General features: G+C 39.0%; 1 protein-coding gene across 5 annotated transcripts in view; it reads left to right on the top strand.

The window, feature by feature from the left end:
* The window catches only part of LOC126175784 (breast carcinoma-amplified sequence 3 homolog), a 223,946-nt gene that overhangs the window by 68,678 nt on the left and 141,213 nt on the right, over positions 1 to 14,055 (top strand). For all 5 annotated transcript variants that reach the window (XM_049922761.1, XM_049922760.1, XM_049922759.1 and 2 more), the window contains one exon: positions 2,959 to 3,267. In XM_049922761.1, coding sequence (XP_049778718.1) covers positions 2,959 to 3,267 — 309 coding nt within the window. The remainder of the gene's footprint in view (positions 1 to 2,958; positions 3,268 to 14,055) is intronic.

Raw genomic sequence — 14,055 nt, 5'->3', positions numbered from 1 at the left:
ATGTATGTTGCCATTGTCAGAAAACACTATTTGCTTAACCACAGCAAAGGTGGCATATCCTGTATTGTTTGTTGTTGTTGTTGTTGTTGTTGTTGTTCATCTTCAATATGAAGAGTCGTTTGATGCAAGTCTCCATACTAATCTATCCTGTCCAAGACTCTTCATCACTTAATAATTACTGCAGCCAACATCCATTTAAACCTGCTTGCTATATTCATCCTTTGATCTAAGTCTACAATTTTTATTCCTCCCCCTCCATTACGATATTGACAATTCTTTGATGCCTCAGTATGTGTCCTATTAACCAATATCTTCTTTCAGTCAAACTGTGCCTTAAATTTCTTTTTGCCCCAATTCGGTTCAGTATCTTGTCATTAGTTACTCTATCTGTCCGACTAATCTTCACCATTCCTCTGTATCATCACATTTCAAAAGCTTCTATTCTCTTCTTGTCTGAACTGCTTATTGACCATGTTTTAACTTTTGGTGATGTTCATCCTATAATTTCTGTTCAAGAGACTATTCATATTGTTCGCTGCTTTGTTGACTCTGACAGAATTACAATATCATCGACAAAGCTGAAAATTTTTATTTCTTCTCCCTGAACGTTAATTTGCTTTGCAATTTTCTCCTTGGTTTCCTTTATTGCTTGCTCAGTGTACAGACTGAATAGGTTACAATCCTGTCTCATGTCTCACTCCTTTCTCAACCACTATTTCCCTTTCATGTGCTCCAGTTCTTATAACTGCAGTCTGGCAAGTTGCAAACAACCTTTTATCCCTGTTACCTTCAGAATTTCGGAGAGTTTAATCCAGTTAACATTATTAATAGCTTCCTCAAAATCCACAGTTGCTACAAATGCAAGTTTACCTTTCTTTAACCATCACGTAAGGTAAGATTTTGGATCAGTATTGCCTCCCTTGTTGCTACATCTACCAGTTTTGTCATTCTTCTGTAAATAATTTGTGTCAGCATTTTACGGTGGTACACTGATAGTTCAGTAATAATCACACCCGTCAAGATCTGCTTGTTTGAAATTGGAATTGTTACAGTCTTCTTGAAGTATGAGTGTATTTCATCTGTTTCATGTGTGTTTCAACTTAGGTCTTTCAGTGCTCTCTCAATTGCTGCTTGCAGTATTGTATTTCCCATGTCATCTCCATCTACTTGCCCTTCCCTTTCTACTATTTTGTCTTCAGTTTCACTTCCCTTTTATAGTCCCTGTGTATGCTGTGATGTTATCTCAGTTCATGTAAGTAAACTTCAAAACCAGTCATGTGCAGGGGGTGTAACAGAAATGAGGAATATCATGAAAAAGAAAAATAGTGATATTGAAAAGAAAAAAAGAAAAAAAAATCGTATTTAGTGTAGCTTTTCATTCACTAGTTTTGTCGGGATGATGTATCAAGATGGATTCCTCCAGGTTAAGGAGTGGTCATATGTTCCAAATACTATTGTCTGGTTTGGTGTCAACTTATGGGGCATACTCTATTCATTTGTAATGGTTGTGCAAGTTGCAATAAATGTGGTGGAGGAGACCATGAAGCAGAATTGTTCGCTACCATCAGACATCATGAATGCTTGTGAGATCTTGTTACTTTGTGCTATTAATGCCCTCTGTTTCTTGAAGAAGAAGAAAAGTTCAAGGAAATCAATATGTTAAAATGGATGTATTTAGTTCCAGTAGAAAGAAAATCATACAAAAACCGATATTTCCTCTCAGATTCAGGCAAATAATCCCAGCATTATTTGCTGCACCTGCATCTGCGCGCGTGCGCTTACACACACACACACACACACACACACACACACACACACACACACATATGGCATGCATGCTAGTTTTTCTATTTCAGTACTCATTCACTGTGAAATGCATGGGAGAGGATACTTCACATTGTACCACTAGTTTTGGCTTTTCTCATTTAATTCGTGTATGGAGTGCAGGAAGAATGATAGCTTTAATGCCTCTATGTAGGCTACATTTAGTCTAATCTTGTCTTTTAGATCCATATGGGAACAAAATATAGGGTGGTGTTGTGTATTTTTAGACGTCTTAGTTAAAGCTGGTTCTTGAAACGTCGTAATAGGCTTTCGTGGGATAGTTTGTGTCTGCCTTCCACTGTCTGCAAGTTCAAGTTTTATCATTTGCCAGAGTGTATGGTTCTCTCACAATTATTAATGGGCAACGAGCCACAATTTTTAAGGCTTTTATTGTATTAAATTATTACTGGATCTTTAACTGAGAATAATTTCGTCTTATGATTGTGAGTGTTGTTTAAAAGAATTTCTAACAAATGTTTTGTTAGTTTTTAAGCTCATTTGCACACAAAAGTATTCAAAGGGGGCCCAAACCAAACAATAACAATAATGCATAGGCTTTGTTAAAGTAATTCCATAACAGAAATTTAACATGAGCTTGAATGGCTGCTTAAATCTTTAATCACATTCTAAAACATTCCTTCTGAACCTGTTTTGCTCTATAATTCTTTCCCTCCTTCCCGCCCCCCCTCCCTCCTTTCCACATACATTCTATAAGCTTTGACAAAGATACAAGTTGAATGTCTGACTGCAGCTGGTAATTGAGTTTCCATTGAAAAACTTTCCACCCTTATCAATCAGTCCTTAGTATTATTTTTTTTGTATTCTACCTTGGTATTTTAATGACACCAAATACTTCCTCCATTGCCTTCCCACAGTTCCTATTCTCTTACTATTAGTTTCTGTGTTTATCATTACATGAATCACATTATGCAAATATGCCTACATTTAATTTTGACATTTTCTTGTATGATAACTGTACTGGGTGTTCACACTGATACAGTATTTAAATATATTGGAGTGAGCCTAATGTATACATGAAAAAGTATAAAAAACAAGGAAGTACCGTACTATAGATTTATTATTAATATTTGAAATAATGTTGGAGCCAATGGATGTGTTGCTTCCATTACACAGGTACAAGACATAGCTTTTGCAACTGACAGCCGATGGGTGGCAGTTAGCACACATCGTGGCACAACTCACGTTTTTCCCATCACACCCTATGGTGGACCTGTTGGAACACGCACACATGCTACTCCCCATGTCGTTAATAGACTGTCACGTTTCCACCGCAGTGCGGGATTGACAGGTGATGCGACAGCGACAGGGCGTAACAGCCCTGTGCCTGAAGCAGTTGCCTCGCCTCCACCACCTAGTGTGCCATATAGAAATCCTCGATTGCCTCCGTATCCTCATCCTACTACAGTGCAACCTTTGGCACAGGTTAGTAGCCATTCAGCAATTCTTTTATTTTACATTTATTTGGAACTGAATTAACAATAGAGAAGTGATGTGATGTTCATTGATTTTGAAGTGATCTTGCTAAAAGAATTTCTTGTTAATGTTATTTCAGTCTTTATACTGTTAAATTATGAGGTGGGGCAGTGATTCTTATAAATTAAGCATATACTTTTCATCATTAAGCATTATGTCTTGCATGCTCAGATTTCAGCTGCCACCATTTTTTTTATTACAGTTAAAAATTTGACTTTCATTATATAAAGTAATTACTAAGCTTGCCTTTATTCTAAAAGAAAAAGTTTGCTTTCCTCATCTGTATATAGTCAGGACAAGTTACTGTTAATCTTATGAAGAAACATGTATATAACATTTTATATCATTGGTTCATGCAGAACAGTCTCTTGTACATTCAAGTTTTTAAGCAGTTGCAGATTTTCGTATTTGCTCATATCAAGTGTTGTTGAGTTTATTTCCCTGAAACATCATTAAATGTTTTTCATATTTGTGATGCATTCTTGTTAGTATTGCCTAGTGATGAGATACTAAAGTCACCTATTTTCTGAAACACTGTAGCCAGTTGTTTGTATTTACTTCTCTCCATCACTCTGCAGTGTTTACTAGTTCATCTGATGCTCAAGTGAATACTACAAAGTAATGAGAGTGTACATGGAAATAAAACAATAATTTCTTGTTTATTCCAAATTCTTCCTGCTAGGCATACCTTTATACTTTTATTTAGTCTACTGCTGAGATGCTTGGTGATTAATTAAACATGAAACCTGTGCTTAAGGAAAACAATTTTTAAAAAATGCTTTTGTATTTAAAATTTGCAGAAATGTGCATGTATAGAAATAAGGTAACAAAACCTGAAAACCTTTCATTTGAATATATTTTTAACTATTTTATGTATGTTATCCTAAAACAGACACTATGTTTTGAATTAGATTTTCATAACAGGTAGATGTGTACCAAAGCCCAAATCATATGTTCTGAGAATCCAGTACAGTGCACTGTGATGTCAATGAATGAATTCAAAATTCAGGGTCACTACAAGGCTATAAATTTAGGCTTATTAATGATAAAACAGATCCTGTGTTAATATATCTTTGCTATACTACTTTTTGAATGTAATTGCAAACATTGACTTTACAAAATAAATGAAATAGAAAGAATTCACTGTGTTCATTAGGAATACTCTCATTTTATTCTAAATCATTCACCCCATAATGAAAAAGTGTTATACCTCTAACGCTGATCTACATTGGTATACTTTGCTTAACCATGTAAAGTATTACCTTTTTGTATTGTAGGAATACTGAATTGACAAAACTGTTCGAGTCTAAGTAGACAGAATTATTGGCCAATACTTACAGTCTGGAAGTGAAATTTCAAAAACTGCCACTTAGGGACATTTAAATACTTTAAGGTTACCCCTTCATTCTTAACTGATCACAACTGTCAAACTATATTACATATTATATTTTTAATTTTTAAAAATTAAAAAGTACAATGAATCTGTGTAAGTATCATTGAATTCACACTTTCCTGCTAAATAAATTGGTATCTTCAATTTGGCTGTATCTCATTCAGTTTTTTGGTAATAGACTAATAACTGATTTTGTAACATAACAGTTAACATTGTTCAACAAAAATATAAATGAATATCATCGTAAAACAAAGAACAATCACAAATCATGATTTTATTTCAATGTACAATGCATTTTGAGCCCAGGGAGGTCATTTTCTGGTGTTTTGACAGTCTACATCAACTTTTTTCAAATTTTGGTTACGTCTGGTCATGGTAGGAATACATTGGTGTATTACAAAGTGGTACATTGTGAATTACAAAACTAAGATAAATAAAAAAAATAACATACTGTTTCAAGGAGTGGATAGATGGTTTTGAAGTGCAGTAATATCAGATGCGATTATGTACATGTATATGCCGTCCATTCTATAGCAGATTTGTAAACACAAGTCAATTAATATCAAATGCAAAAATGCTACAGTTTTGTAGGTACAGAGTTGTTATTATTTCAAAGTAGATACAAAGCTTTTATATTATTAAATATACATAGATTTCATTTATAAAACAAATATTTGTGAATATGTCAAATGTGATTGTGTGTTATCAAATGGTTGCACTATTAAATATGTGTTTCTTTAGGAAATTAAACTTTTAAAATTACCAACAAAACTGTGGCTGCCAAATTCTGTTTGTTCATTCAACATGTTTTCATAAAATTTTTCATTTAACACTATTCATAATTGTTCTAGTAGATCAAGGTTTTTACCTTGGTTTTCTGTGTGGAGTATAGTTAGGCTGTTGTGAAGTCTGTGTCTGTTAAGGTACATGTTTTTAGCTATTGTGGATTTTTCAAACCTGGAAACCATGGTGAAAATCTTGATCTTCTAGAACAACTTGAAATAATTTTATTTCAATGCAAACAACATGCAAACAACATGCAACAATGCAAATAAAGTTTATTTGCATTGAAGGAACAAATATTTAATAATGCAATTTGATAATATGCAGGGTGGAACTAGAAATATCCGAGAATTTCATTGTACCGATCAAACCAAAAGCAGTGCAACATTCTGAAGCTAGATGTCTTGAGGTACATGCCTTAGCACTGTGGCACAAAGTTGCACTGTCTTCGGTTTATGCAATTATGAGTTTAGTAGTGCATGTCAGGATGTGTTTCAGTGCTTCTGTGAGCTGCGAAATGCATAATGTGAAGGAGCAGTGGATTTGCATCAAATTCTGTTTAAACTTGAATAAAACTGCAGCTGAAAACCATTGGAAGCAAGGCCAAGAATCTATGGAAGATGAAACACATTCTGGTCAACCATCAACATGCACAAGACTGAAAACGATCACTAAAGTGTGTTGTTTGATTCATGAAGACCAAAAGCAGACAATTCAAGATGTTTGTAACAGACTTGGGCTGCCGTACATTGCATGTCAACAAATTCTAGTTGATGAACTGAACAAGAGACGAATTACAGAGAAGTTTGTCCCTTACTTTTTCAGCACCGACCAACAAAACCTCACGATTCAGACGTGCACTGAGCTGCAACAAAGAGTTCAGGAGATTCATTACCCAGAGTCATAACAGGTGATGAATCTAGGATCTATGGCTATGACCCTGAAACAAAGCAGTGATCATCACAGTAGAAAACACCATCTTCTCCAAGGCTAAAAAAAGTTTGACAAGTTTGCAGCAACATAAAAAACAATGCTGATATCATCTTCTTCATCATCATTATCGTCGTCATCATCTTCTTCTTCTTTTGCATTTGGGAAATAGTGCATAAGGAGTTTGTTCCACATTGTTAGACTGTCAATGGGCAGTTCTACTGCAAGGTTTTGAGGCGACTGAGGGAAAATGTTCAGTACAAATGGCCAAAGGTGTGGAAAAAGAAAGAGTGTTATATGCATCATGACAATGCACAGTTCACTCATTGTGAAGGAATTCTTGGCCAAAAACAACCTGACAATGGTCCCCCACCATCCCTATTCACAAGACCTAGTCCCATCCAACTTCTGCCTGTTCCCAAAGATGAAAATCGCACTGAAAGGGCAACGTTTTGACTCAGTTGAAGACATCCAAGTGGAATTTGCAATGGGTATTGAACACGCTTTGCCCTGCGGACTTCCAGGACAGGGTGTATACGACGCGGGACAACCGGGAAATCTGGGAAAAAACCGGGAATTTTTTCATCCGGGAGAAAACCGGGAAAAACCCGGGAATTTTTCGGAATTCCGGGAATTTTTCATTGTTTTAGCTTTCTGTTAAATTTTTGTAATTTTGACTGCAGAATTGATTCTCTAGCAAAGAATGTTATTGTATCCTGGCTACTGGAGAACTGCAGCAATAAAATATAAACGAGAGGGAAAAAAATAAAACTTTAGTGGCAAAGGAAATTTGCAATTTAGGACAATAAACACCGTGCAAGCACAAGCGTTTGCAGATAGCAAAAATATGTCAAAGGCCGTAGGGCGCAGACTGTAATTCTTCGTAACAATAAACTACTTGTTATGAGCATGACGTAACAACTGTTCACATTATGTTCGTTTGACCAGTTGCCAGCGGTCTGTTGCGCATGCGCATTTGACTCGCATATAAGCAGTACCTTCTCCCGCTTCCCGCTACTTGAAGTTTGGCTGTTAGCTGTATCGGTAGTAGCAGCAAGCAGCCAGATGCAAACGAGAAAAATTTTTCTCGCGCGCCCTAGCTGCCAGATTTGCGCGTGCACAGAGTTGTAGTGGGGAGGGGGTTAGTCCTATGTGCCCCGTGTTTACGTTAAGTGATTTCGATGCTTCTCTTCGTGTACAGCTCCCACGTCAAATGAAAACAAAACGGATTTCTGTGGCCGGGAGCTATCAAGTGAATTAAAATACATTCACATAATTATGGAGGGCAAAAATATATTATTAATTTCAGTTTCTGATTTTATTTTCTTTCCAAGTTAGTAGCAGTCAAGCATTAATCACCTTGCAGAAGAATGAAGGTATTTTTGCAAGTTTGCTTAAGAAATTCCACTGAGGCAATCATTTTATTTGAAACGAAGTGTTTCATTCTACAGTATTGGCTAGTTCCAACTGTTCACTGAATTTCAAGTGCACGTTATCATCTTCTGCCATGTATGGCATTACGCCATAATAAAGAATCAAACATGAGATCATAGAGTACTGGTTCTCCAAGAAAATTTTACATCCCAAAAACCACACTGAAAAGCTTAATATCAGATGGGACCTACTTCATTGTGAATCTGGAAAAAGCCAATTTGCACTTCAAGCCGAATTATGCATTTTAGTATGGTTTACGAAATTTCGATGCTCGTTGGAGTATCCTCTGATGCCCTGTTTCTTTTATGGTGCAACGTGCTTTATACACACGAACATGCGGGCTTCCTACACCACTGCAGTTGCACACACACAATAATGCGTTTTCTGGAGCTCTCTGGCAACTGGTAAATCGAACCTATTTCTAACAGTATTGCGAACGGTGGTTAGAAAAGCGTTACTTTCAAAGGAAATTTCTTTTCACGCACGATGAATTATGTTACGTGTGAGAAAGTGGGATGGATATCTAAATCACAGAGCATTCGAAACTGAACAGTTTGAGGACCAGCCACTTACAAGAATTTCGAGCTGAGGCATTTATGTCATAATTTTAAATTTACTGGCACATTTGTGTGATGTATCTTAAAGTATAACACACACAAAAAAGATCAATACTACATGTGAAAGTTTAACTTCTATTGTAGCGTGTTAATCTTAGAGACCAATATTATATGTGAAAGCTTAGCTTTTCTTGTAGATATACGGTACTGTGTACATTAATGTAAACCGTTAACTTTTCCTCTTGTGTGTTTGCGCTATGTAACCAGTAATCTTGCTGTTGGCTGACTATAACATGTGTCCTATGCTATGAATAGCTGCTGACATCGGCTGGCGAGATCTCGTGGCTTGAGATATGACTCGCTTACAAAAGGACATCGCAACCTTGGTTGCAACGTTCTGGAAACTAACGCGCTGTGTTTGGTGCAATTCGAATTTATACTTTCGTAATACGAAAATATGCAGCATATATGTTGCTGCAAATCAAAGGTCTTTCCAAAACTTCTCTCCTTTTTTTTAAAGTCTCTCCAAAACTTCTCTGCTCCGTCTTTTTTTTTCCGGGAAGTTCTACGCGATTATATAAAACGTTAACCATTCAAAGGATTGATAAGTTTTACAGTTCCGAGGGAAAATCTACGGAAAACCTACTGTCACTTAGCACAGAAAAAGTGTATTTTCGATATTTTTTAAACGGGATATCCGGGAGAAATCCGGGAATTTTTTTTCCTTGTCCCCGTATACACCCTGCAGGAGTGCTTCCAAAAATGGGAACAATGCTTGAGGTGGACTTTGAAGGGATGGCGGACATTAGGATGTAAGTATTGTTTCCTTATTTTTTTTTTTTCAGTGAAATTTTCAGATATTTTGGGTAGCACATTGTACAGTCACATTTAACATATTCACAAATATTTGTTTTATAAATGACATCCGTGTGTAATTAATAATATAACAGTTTTGTACTTTCTTTGAAATAATAACACCTGTGTAACTGTAGAAATGTAGGATCTTTACATCTGAAATTTGTTGATTTGTGCTTACAAATGTGCTGCAGAGTGGAAAGTGTACATGTATGTACATAAACATGTCTACTCATATTGTACTTAAAAACCATGTACCTGCTTTTGGAAACAGTAAGTTATTTTTCTATTTGTATTAGGTTGTGTAAACTTAAATTTGCAATGTGCCCTTTTGTAATATAACGATTTAGTGTTAGAAGGATCAGAGTTAACAGAAATTTGGAAAAAAATGATGTGGACTGCCAAAGAACCTGAAGATGAGTCCAGGGTCCAGAATGTATCGTGCATTTAAATACAATCACAGTTTGTGACTGAAGGCAGTTGCTCTTTTATTTTACGAAAGTAATACAGTAATGGAAGAAACAATGGCAGCAATGGATAAAATTAAATAAAGGAAACATTATTTAAAAATATAAATGTTACATTGTCATTAAGAGATTTTAAGTGGGCTTTCATATAGCAGTGCCACAATTAAAGTATGAAGCACCATTTACAGATGTCAATCAGTTAGCTTATTTATCTAAAAGCATGGAAAAATATTATTACAGTACAGATATCTTACAATGGTGTCTTATCCTATACATCAGAAATACTAATCTTTCCTCATGTTGATATGCTCTTTATTGAATTTGGATTTATGGTGCATGAAAATCAATGTAGTCTTTTAACTGTAGTTGTGAAGAGCCCCACCCCCTCCCCCATGAACCATGGATCTTGCTGAGGTGGGGGTGACTTGAGTGCCTTAATGTTACAGGTATTGTACCAAAGGTGCACACACAGTGGAGGGGTATCTGTAAGGGAGCCACACAAACACATGGTTCCTGAAGAGGGGCAGCAGCCTTTTCAGTAGTTGCAGGGGCAACAGTCTGGATGACTGACTGATCCAGCCTTGTAACATTAGCCAACATGGCTTTGATGTGTTGGTACTACAAATGGCTGCAAATAAGGGGAAACACAGTTGTTATTTTTCCCAAGGACATGGAGCTCTTCGGTATGGTTAAATGATGATGGCATCCTCTTGGGCAAAATATTCCAGTGATAAAATAATGCCCCATTGGATCTCCAGGCAGGAACTAGTCATGAGGATATCATCATCAGAAAACCAAAACTGCCATTCTTGCAGTTGGAGTGTGGAATATTAGCATCTTTAATTGTGTAGGGAAGTTAGAAAGTATAAAAAGACACCAACCACTTTCTTGAACGCCTGGAATCCCTACCCAGTCTGTTACCCCCGGAAACCATCCTTGTAACCATTGATGCCACTTCCTTATACACAAATATTCCGCATGTCCAGGGCCTCGCTGCGATGGAGCACTTCCTTTCACGCTGATCACCTGCCACCCTACCTAAAACCTCTTTCCTCATTGCCTTAGCCAGCTTCATCTTGATCCACAACTTCTTCACTTTCGAAGGCCAGACATACCAACAATTAAAGGGAATAGCCATGGGTACCAGGATGGCCCCCTCGTACGCCAACCTATTCATGGGTCGCTTAGAGGAAGCCTTCTTGGTTACCCAGGCCTGCCAACCCAAAGTTTGGTACAGATTTATTGATGACATTTTCATGATCTGGACTCACAGTGAAGAAGAACTCCAGAATTTACTCTCCCACCTCAACTCCTTTGGTTCCATCAGATTCACCTAGTCCTACTCTAAATCCCATGCCACTTTCCTTGACGTTGACCTCCACCTGTCCAATGGCCAGCTTCACACATCCGTCCACATCAAACCCACCAACAAGCAACAGTACCTCCATTATGACAGCTGCCACCCATTCCACATCAAACGGTCCCTTCCCTACAGCCTAGGTCTTCGTGGCAAATGAATCTGCTCCAGTCCGGAATCCTTGAACCATTACACCAACAACCTGAAAACAGCTTTCGCATCCCGTAACTACCCTCCCGACCTGGTACAGAAGCAAATAACCAGAGCCACTTCCTCATCTCCTCAAACCCGGAACCTCCCACAGAAGAACCCCAAAAGTGCCCTACTTGTGACAGGATATTTTCCGGGACTGGATCAGATTCTGAATGTGGCTCTCCAGCAGGGATACGACTTCCTCAAATCCTGCCCTGAAATAAGATCCATCCTTCTTGAAATCCTCCCTACTCCACCTAGAGTGTCTTTCCACCATCCACCTAACCTTCGTAACCTCTTAGTTCATCCCTATGAAATCCCCAAACCACCTTCCCTACCCTCTGGCTCCTACCCTTGTAACCGCCCCCGGTGTAAAACCTGTCCCATGCACCCTCCCACCACCACCTACTCCAGTCCTGTAACCCGGAAGGTGTACACGATCAAAGGCAGAGCCACATGTGATAGCACCCACGTGATATACCAGCTGACCTGCCTACACTGTGAAGCCTTCTATGTAGGAATGACCAGCAACAAACTGTCCATTCGCATGAACGGACACAGGCAGACAGTGTTTGTTGGTAATGAGGATCACCCTGTGGCTAAACATGCCTTGGTGCACGGCCAGCACATCTTGGCACAGTGTTACACCGTCCGGGTTATCTGGATACTTCCCACTAACACCAACCTGTCAGAACTCCGGAGATGGAAACTTGCCCTTCAGCATATCCTCTCTTCTCGCTATCCGCCAGGCCTCAATCTCCACTAATTTCTAATTTCACGTCTTTCAACAACATCTTTGCCTCTGTACTTCCGCCTCGACTGACATCTCTGCCCAAACTCTTTGCCTTTACAAATGTCTGCTTGTGTCTGTGTATATGCGGATGGATATGTGTGTATGTGTGCGAGTGTATACCCGTCCTTTTTCCCCCTAAGGTAAGTCTTTCCGCTCCCAGGATTTGAATTACTCCTTACCATCTCCCTTAAAACCCACATCCTTTCGTCTTTCCCTCTCCTTCCCTCTTTCCTGACGAAGCAGCCGTTGGTTGCGAAAGCTAGAATTTTGTGTGTATGTTTGTGTTTGTTTGTGTGTCTATCGACCTGCCAGCGCTTTTGTTTGGTAAGTCTCATCATCTTTCTTTTTAGATATATTTTTCCCACGTGGAATGTTTCTCTCTATTATATATATACACACACACACACACCTAAAAAGAAAGATGATGAGACTTACCAAACAAAAGTGCTGTCAGGTCGATAGACACACAAACAAACACCCAAAATTCTAGCTTTCGCAACCAACGGTTGCCTCGTCAGGAAAGAGGGAAGGAGAGGGAAAGACAAAAGGATTTGGGTTTTAAGGGAGAGGGTAAGGAGTCATTCCAATCCCGGGAGCGGAAAGACTTACCTTAGGGGAAAAAAGGACAGGTATACACTCGCGCACACACACACATATCCATCCGCATATACACAGACACAAGCAGACATTTGTCCCACGTGGGAAAAATATGGAATGTTTCCCTCTATTATATATATATATATATATATATATATATATATATATATATATATATATATATATACTTAAAAACAAAGATGATGTGACTTACCAAATGAAAGTGCTGGCAGGTCGACAGACACACAAACGAACACAAACATACACACAAAATTCAAGCTTTCGCAACAAACTGTTGCCTCATCAGGAAAGAGGGAAGGAGAGGGAAAGACGAAAGGATGTGGGTTTTAAGGGAGAGGGTAAGGAGTCATTCCAGTCCCGGGAGCGGAAAGACTTACCTTAGGGGGAAAAAAGGACGGGTATACACTCGCGCACACACACATATCCATCCACACATATACAGACACAAGCAGACATATTTAGAGACAAAGAGTTTGGGCAGAGATGTCAGTCGAGGCAGAAGTGCGGAGGCAAAGATGTTGTTGAATGACAGGTGAGGTATGAGTGGCGGCAACTTGAAATTAGCGGAGATTGAGGCCTGGTGGATAACGGGAAGAGAGGATATATTGAAGAGCAAGTTCCCATCTCCGGAGTTCGGATAGGTTGGTGTTAGTAGGAAGTGTCCAGATAACCCGGACGGTGTAACACTGCGCCAAGATGTGCTGGTCGTGCACCAAGGCATGTTTAGCCACAGGGTGATCCTCATTACCAACAAACACTGTCTGCCTGTGTCCATTCATGCGAATGGACAGTTTGTTGCTGGTCATTCCCACATAGAATGCATCACAGTGTAGGCAGGTCAGTTGGTAGATCACGTGGGTGCTTTCACATGTGGCTCTGCCTTTGATTGTGTACACCTTCCGGGTTACAGGACTGGAGTAGGTGGTGGTGGGAGGGTGCATGGGACAGGTTTTACACCGGGGGCGGTTACAAGGGTAGGAGCCAGAGGGTAGGGAAGGTGGTTTGGGGATTTCATAGGGATGAACTAAGAGGTTACGAAGGTTAGGTGGACGGCGGAAAGACACTCTTGGTGGAGTGGGGAGGATTTCATGAAGGATGGATCTCATTTCAGGGCAGGATTTGAGGAAGTCGTATCCCTGCTGGAGAGCCACATTCAGAATCTGATCCAGTCCCGGAAAGTATCCTGTCACAAGTGGGGCACTTTTGTGATTCTTCTGTGGGAGGTTCTGGATTTGAGAGGATGAGGAAGTGGCTCTGGTTATTTGCTTCTGTACCAGGTCGGGAGGGTAGTTGCGGGATGCGAAAGCTGTTGTCAGGTTGTTGGTGTAATGCTTCAGGGATTCCGGACTGGAGCAGAT

Source organism: Schistocerca cancellata, chromosome 3 (genome assembly GCF_023864275.1).
Source record: "Schistocerca cancellata isolate TAMUIC-IGC-003103 chromosome 3, iqSchCanc2.1, whole genome shotgun sequence".
Classification (NCBI taxonomy): Eukaryota; Metazoa; Arthropoda; class Insecta; order Orthoptera; family Acrididae; genus Schistocerca; species Schistocerca cancellata.
Note: the sequence above shows the minus strand (reverse complement) of the source record. Positions and strands in the feature narration are given on the sequence as shown.